General features: G+C 46.1%; 1 protein-coding gene across 2 annotated transcripts in view; it reads right to left on the bottom strand.

The window, feature by feature from the left end:
* The window catches only part of LOC114067256 (secretogranin-1-like), a 12,150-nt gene extending 4,639 nt beyond the window's left edge, over positions 1–7,511 (bottom strand). The window contains exons 1-3 of one of the 2 annotated variants that reach the window (XM_027902565.1): positions 7,383–7,511; positions 2,232–2,275; positions 901–994 (exon numbers count right to left, since the gene is read on the bottom strand). In XM_027902565.1, the coding sequence (XP_027758366.1) occupies positions 901–994; positions 2,232–2,275; positions 7,383–7,428 (184 nt within the window). In that variant the 5' untranslated portion in view covers positions 7,429–7,511. Of the gene's footprint in view, positions 1–900; positions 995–2,231; positions 2,276–6,107; positions 6,217–7,382 lie in introns of those variants that run through there. The other variant, XM_027902564.1, reaches the window with a different exon arrangement.
* Positions 7,512–7,737: the final 226 nt, after the last annotated feature.

The following is a 7,737-nucleotide window of genomic DNA, read 5'->3' as shown; positions in this document are numbered from 1 at the left end:
GTAGCTTTACAATAGTTATGTTTAATCAAATCATGTTCCTTCGACTATTTCTGGAATGTTAAATGGAAGTCTGACTTTGACTGTATATATAACAACATACTTCTATGAAGATGTTTCTGCTTCACTTGAGTCTGAGTAACATCAGAAATAGATCACAAATCCTCAAAGTTTTCAGACAACAGCTGCATAGATTTAGAAATACCTCATTATTTATGAGAAGTTTCTCATCATCTGCTACTCTTAGATCTGTCTAAGGACAAAAATATGGTGCTTACCCTCTCTTTACAGTAACTGGTTTTTTATTTTCCAAAACATGACAAATATACAGGGGGTTGGATTTTTTCCTGAAATTACCATGTCATAAACGAAGCTTGATGGCATTCAGCATTTCCTAGGAATCTGGGGCTGAGTTAGATAAAAATACATGTTTTCCCAAAGTGTAAACCCTACTCTCTTCTGATGACTGTATGAGGGCCATGCATGATTCCCTCTATAAACAAGGAGGAGACAGATTGATTTCAGTGTTCATGGACTCAGCTGCCTTGTTCATTTAAGTGCTGATTTAATTTGAAGACAGCTCTGGAATACCTTCAGCACATGGTCCAAACATGGTCACAATTGTTGACTTCTCAGGCTACCTAAAGAGTCTGTCAAATTCTCTCAGATTCTCCAGGTGGTTTAAGTAGAGAGCCACAAGTGTTAGCCAAGAATCCCTGACAACTACCAGGTCAGGCTGTTTGTTCTTTGAGTGGGAGAGACTAAACAGAGGGAAATCAGAATTTTGACACCAAAATTTGGAGGCACCAGTTTCACACAGGCTGAAATAACAGTTCATCAGCTCCGACGCAAGACAGAAACCATCTTAATTCCTTTGACAAGTCCAGGTAATGTTGTACTTACTCTTCTTCAGGATTTCTTTGCATTCAGGATTAATTGGTGGTGCATTTGGCTTAGACAGAGCATTGGACAGAACTTCCACTATGCACTGGGTTATCTAGAAGAGACAAAATAGGAAAATAAATTCTCATGGCAAAAATGGAAACCTTACTACTGATCCAGTTGGTAGAAAAGCTAGTTTAGGATTAGAGTTCAGGTTATTGTTAATGAGTTTTGAGTAATCCCCAGCTCTAACACAAGTTCTTGTGCCTTTGGCCAACAACTGCTTTGTTCTTCACAGTATCAGTAAGAAGAGACTAGTCACAAGTTCTTTTTATCTCCCCTTTTGTTTGCACAGTTAAAGGCTCCTTTTGTACCTTTTTACATATTAAGGAGAGTACAAAGGAGAGTCAAACAACATGAGGTAACAGCACCCTACAAAAAAACCCCAAACACAACACACATGCGAAGGATGAGAATCATCCTGTAGGATCTGTCCAAATGAGGCGAAGGTGCAAAGGTAGTTTGGGTTGCCAATAAACCAAACCCACCTTTGTGTCCTCTGTAAGTGACCTGCTCCACACCTTTTCATGTGTGTGTGCTGTAAGCCCTGCCTCTTTTTTAGTGCTTCACATTCAATTGCATAGTCTTCTGAAGGCAGAGGAAACTGATTCAGGAAAGTCACACAACCTCCTCTAATTCTAAGTGCTACCAACGTAGCTCCTCTGTATAAAATGATTTTCAAGTGTTGAAGTTGTTGGTTGTGAGCAAACACTGGGGGTACAAGAGCTTCAGGTCGACCATCTGGGTGGCTGACTGGGAAGAGACAATAAAACATTTATAGACCTTATCTTTTAACTGTTTTTAGTTATTACCAGGTGTTTACTAATCGAAATGATCACATTAACCACCAGTGCAGAGGGTCTGAGCTGATGGCATTTATTTAATCATACAGGTTAAGAATCTCTTTCTAAAGCAGGAGATGAGAGGACTGCATTAGAAAGTCTGCTGGTAACTGTAGATATTTTATCTTTCCTCAGGTTGCCATCTCACTCTACACAGTACAATATCATGTTCTATCAAATATTTCAGTTCATTTTTCAGGAAGCTGCACAATGCACAGTTCCAGAAGCACCACACTGACACGAGAACAGCTTCTCTTTCCATCAAGTGCATTGAAGTGCACACAGGTGTCTTCTGACAGCTAAAGGGACTCTTAAGTTCCACATCAGCAATGATCTGTTAGGAGTTTTACCCTTAGGAAAAGAAGCATTACCCTGAGAGTTTAGAGACAGAACATGGAGAATATGTCACTGATAATTTTCTGAAGTTTGCTTTGACACACAGCTACTCACCATTTCTTCAGTATGGTCTTTTTCTACTGGAACTGCGCTGACACCTGCAAGGAAAACAAATTATTGCAGACTCATTAATATTGGCAACAAGCATCGGTGACAGGAGTTCTCAGTCAAACTGGTCTGATGAGACAGCTTTAGTTTTGGGTTGGCTGGTCAGGAAACCAGGCACATTCCACATTAAATCTTCCCTTTTTCGGATGGAAAAGCAATGTAAGGTTGCAGCATAGCACAAGAGAAGAGGCATGTTATCATTTCTAGCACTGAAAGAATATACACCACCAAAAAAATCCCACCCCAAAAAAACCCCACTACCAAAAAACCAACCAACAAAAAAAAAAAAAGGAAAAAACCCCCCATACAAAACACAAAACAAACAAAAAGAAAAAGAAACAAAAAACCAAACCCAAACCACCAAAACAACCAAAACAAACAAACAAACAAAAACACCAACAACCAAAACACAAAAAAAACCCCAAACCAAACCCCACCCCAAACAGGAAACAGGCAAGGCCTGTTTGCACCCCAAGAACCTTTTGTTTTCTGCAAGAGGCTCTAGGTGCAACCCCCCCTGCCAATAGGAGACCATTCTTCAAGACTTTAAAGCAGCTTGGATAGGAGGCTGCAGGGAAGGGGAGAGCCAGAAGGCACAGGAAAATTTCCATTCACTGAGTGTTCCATTATCAATTCAAGAAATAAGCAAAAAACCCCAAATCCCAGCGGAAAACTACTCCATAAGAAAGCAGTACAACACATCTCTCTTTGTCCTGAGGACAAGCAGGGTAACTAACCCCTCCTTGTGCCACTTCTATTGTACCTGGTCAAAGGTATTTGCTTTCGTAAAGAAGCTATTGCCAACAAAACCTCCATTCTGGTTTACTTTGCCATCACTGCTGCAGTTAATGAGCTTGGCTGCTGGGTATTATTAATTGTGTCAATTCTCATCCAGCTTGAGATTTCCAGAAGTGAAGTTAGGAACGCCTGCCAGCAGCACAAGACTATGTAGAAGCAAGCCCTATTCTACCATGGCTTCACAGACTTCCCACACAGTACAGAAGCAGAGTACACAAACACACAGCTTGGGGTGCAGTTCTGAAGTTCTTAGACGAGTCAGGATAGTCTTAAATATGACTATCACTCTCTCTGCAATATTGCTTGGTTGGGACGGCGAGATCTGTAGCAGATGAACACAAAGAACATCACGTAGACAAAGGAGGTCAGATTACCTTACAGCATCGGGAGAGCTAGCACTGTCCCAAGGAAGCTTCCCTGCAAAGCACACAGGAGCATGCAGCCTTGCACTATTTAAAGCAATAAAACCTTTATTTTCTGTGTTTGCAGAGGAAGCAGACATCCCCTTGAGCACTCAGTGCTGAACATAACACAGTATTAACTCTCTTGATATTTCTATCACCCTCTATTTCTGCTCCCCCAAACACATACGTAGGAACGTGCTTCTCCAGCCCCCATCTCTTCTCTGCGTGCACAACTGAGATCACAGAAGGGAACCCACACAAGGATAGCACAGAAGGGATTCCCCTAAAATAGCACTTCATCATCTCCCCAGAATGCCAGGTGGTGTGTGGGGGGAGATTGTGCTCAGAGCCAACCCTCTCCCACACCTTTTGTGTTCATTGCTGACAGAGCCAGGCTTTAGGCTCCTTTACTAACCCAGTATGCAAATAACTATCACACAGCACAGCACTGACGCTGCTGCAGTCCAGCCTGCCTGCAGGATCCATCTGAGCATGGAGGATAAGGATGCACATGCATGTGGGGGGCAAGAGACTGGCCTTCTACTAAAAAAAAAAGTGTTATCCACTAAAAGGGCACTCTCTTGACCCCACAGATTCTGGAGATGCTGCTCTAATGGCATGAGCTGCTCACAGTCACCACTTGCATGTGAGCAGAGGGGATGACCTGCTTCATTGCCTCTTCTTGGGAGAGGCCCCTCTGGTCCTCCACCCCATGAGAAATCACGACATGCACAAGGGCAAACATCTGATTTTGTCCTTTTAGTGATGCAGTCACAGCACCTCTCCTGTGAGTTACACCCAGGTGATGTGATAAAGCAAAGAACAGACCAATTTCTGAACATCTTTTGCTACTACAGGTGCCAACTTCAGGCTACCTCTCGAGCCATCAATGCCACAGTAATATGAAGTCAGGGTATGTTCACTGCCTTTGCCAGGTCATCCAAAAGCTCATGTCTCAGCAAGTGCCTAGTTAACAGCAAAAGCTGACACACACAGAGAGGAAGCATCAGGCTCTCATAACAATGTCAGAAGAAGCAAATGGCATTGGGCATATGTCATATTAACCTGCCTGCAGAAATAAGATGAGCATCCAATCCATCACACAGCCTGCAATAATATACTGAGGCAGCTGCTCTGCCAGAGCTGAGGTAGGAAGCCAGTGAGGAGCCAGCATGGCCACTTCACACCGGTGCTCGCAGTGCCAGCCCAGGCCAGCTGGCAAGAGCTCCCTTAGGGCTACCTGCTAGGTGAAGATGGCTGGCCAATGTGTCTGCCTTCCTCTCCACATGTGCTCCCCCCTGACACCAGTAACAGAGTCAGGCAGCAGGGCACCCACCCAGCGGGCTCGCAGGGACCCAGCAGATGGTGTAACTGCAAGGTTTCATAGGAGAAACAAAGTCAGAACACATGCCAAAAGGGAAACCTTTCCCCTGTCCATGCAGAAAAGAACAGACCACAAACCTACAAAGTAAAGCAAAGCCTGGGTCTGCTTTACCCTCCTGAACCAAGTCTGCCCAGGCAGTCATGATCAGATTATTTGATTTTTGCCTCAGTGCTGAGAGTTGTTGAATATCATGAAAAACGACAAGAAATGCAGGACAAATCCACACAACTTTTGTTTTCATCTCCAAGACTGAGACAGATCTCTGGGTGGGTTTATGATGAAATCCCCACATGGTTTTCTTTCATTAATGCTGATGACTCAGTGCAGTGTCATTCCTCACAAAAACGTCAGCAATGTCTTCCTAGGAAGGATAACTAAACTTTGGCATATAGACCTGCAGGAGCACTAGAAAGTTCTTGAAGTTAATGTTTCACTGAGTCAACATATGAAAGCAAGACAGCCGCAAAGGATATAAAGAAGTACCTGATCTTTGATGGCATAAACAGGAAAAAAAAAAAGATAATAAATTCCCATAGATCTGTGGAGTAAGTCTGGTGAGATTCTCTGCGTTGGGGTCTCTTCCCGCATCTTCCACCCTCCCCTTTTGATTTCAATAAAGGCACGTGAAGGTAGTCAACTTCCTTACAGTCTCTGCACAAGTCCCAGAAGCATTTCCATGTGGAGCCTTCTGGTAGACCTAAAGCCAAATTACTCAACCCAGAATGACACTGACTCTTTCAAGCAATGATGTAGTATGTACCATAAAGCCAAGCCATCGCCTCATTCTATTGTGTTTAATGTTCATTTCACGGTGGGATTTTAATATTTAATGCTGCATGCCACAAAAAATATTTGTAAAAATCCTGCTAGTTAAAGCTGCAGTGCTGATACTTTACCATCAGTACCAAGCACTGGTTGGCAAAAAAAAAAGCGGTACCCTTGTAATAAAATGACACCGAGAAGTCTTTGTGGAAAGATGCTGTACTGGGATAAAAATAAAGGAAGAGCAGCCGATTCCTCGCGCAGCTCCATCCCACCGCGCCCTCCCCCGCACCCCGGGGTTGCCGCAGGGCGGGCCGGGCGCGATGCCCCGCACCCGCGGGCGGCGTCACCCCGCCGGGAACCCCTTCAGGAGGGAGCCCGTCCATCCCCGCCCCGCACCCCGCGCCCGGCGGGGATGTTCCCTCGCCTGCCGCTCCATCCATCGGGAGGTGCCGTGCCCGCGGTCCCGCTCACCTGCCAGGGCGGCGGCGCCCAGGAGGGCGAACAGCGCCGGCGACCTCATCTCGGTTCGGCTCGGCTCCGCTCGGCTCGGCGCTGTTTAAAAGGGGGACTGGGGGCGGAGGGGACGGGCGGGGGGCCCCGCCGGGAGCTGCGTCACCGCGAGCCCCCGGGGGCGGTGCCGCCGCCGCCCCCACCGCCCTGCGCTCCCCCCGCAGCGCCGCCACCGCCCCCTCCCCTTCCCTCCCCTCCATCCCGGCCCCTCCGCACACGGCAAGTTCTCCACAGGCTGGGAAAGCCGAGCGCGTTGTCCCTTTCTCGGTGACTACCGCAGCCGTTCTCCCTGCCCTCCGCCTAGGTACTTGAAAGACCCCTTTGCATCCCCCCTTCCGCCCCGCCATTCCTCGGAAAAGGGGAAAAGCGGGGCTTCCCTGCCTCTTTCTCCAGCTCAGAAGATGCAGTATCGTCCTTAGGTCTTTCCCATCGTCAGAGGATGCCGAGCCTCTACCTACAGGGAGGAGACGCGGCAACCTATCCCTCTTAAACAGTTTTCACAAGGAATCACCGCTGCGTTTCCACATCCATTTCCTATCAAAGCCTCTTCAGGCGCTGCAGCAGCCTTTTCTTCCTGGAAGGTTTTTGTCCCTTCCCCCCAAATCCTGGCCCCCTCCTCTCACAGCCTCCCTCTACTCCCGCACACAGCAAATCCAGAACCAGAGAATGACTACAAAGTGATCCTGGTACTTATGTCATCCAGTGAGTGAATGACATGCAGTGTTCCTCAAGAGTTTTACTGTGGAAACCACTGCTCTTAGCATCTAAACTCTGCAGGCAAATTTCTTATTTACTGCGATGATGCTCTGGGGAGCCAGAGGAAACCTACAGACATCAAATTTTACATAATTTTCTTTAACAGCCCCCACTGCCCCAATTAGTCCTTGCGACAGTTATGATGAGCTCTCCACAGAGCAAGTCCAAATGCTCCGCCCAGTTCCCTTCAGAAGCAGGCAAAGCTCTGAATCTATTTTGGTTTTCTTTTCATTAACTCTCCAAGGGCCATCTCCAAATTATGTGTGGTTTTCAGTTTTCTTCTTTGTTTGTCCTCAGAGCTAAGCAGATGGCTCTCTAATTGCCAGTGTTCATGGAGGACAATGGATCTATACATCAAAATGGCAGTTATTTCTATTATTGTTCTGTGTATTATTTTATCAACAATGCCAGGCTGCTATAACCATGTAGCCTTTAAACATATAAAACAGGACACAAGAACAATACTCCAGTTAAACTCACATGAGGCTTCACTGGTGCACAAAGGAAGCAGGAACTTCAGCTCCATTTGAAGCCTGTTTCAGAAGACAGCCTTTAACACCAGGAGGCAAAACCAGACACCTTGTTCATATCGCATTTGGATTACAATTTCTGCAAAATAAGAGAATCCAGTTACATGGCCACCATGGAAAGAAAATCATCTGCTACATCTTCTCTCAGTCTTCTCTCAGCCTCCCCCTCCTGCATTCTGTTCCCATGCTGCCTATGCAAGGCCCAACCTACCCAAAGAAGCAGATGCTTCTCTGGAAATCACCACCCTTGGCCTTGGGAAATGAAGAGTCTAATTCAAAAGACTATGACAAATTTCACTGGCTCC

This window comes from Empidonax traillii, unplaced genomic scaffold, assembly GCF_003031625.1.
Source record: "Empidonax traillii isolate 1590-97213 ecotype Southwest subspecies unplaced genomic scaffold, ASM303162v1 scaffold889:size374758, whole genome shotgun sequence".
Lineage (NCBI taxonomy): Eukaryota > Metazoa > Chordata > Aves > Passeriformes > Tyrannidae > Empidonax > Empidonax traillii.
Note: the sequence above shows the minus strand (reverse complement) of the source record. Positions and strands in the feature narration are given on the sequence as shown.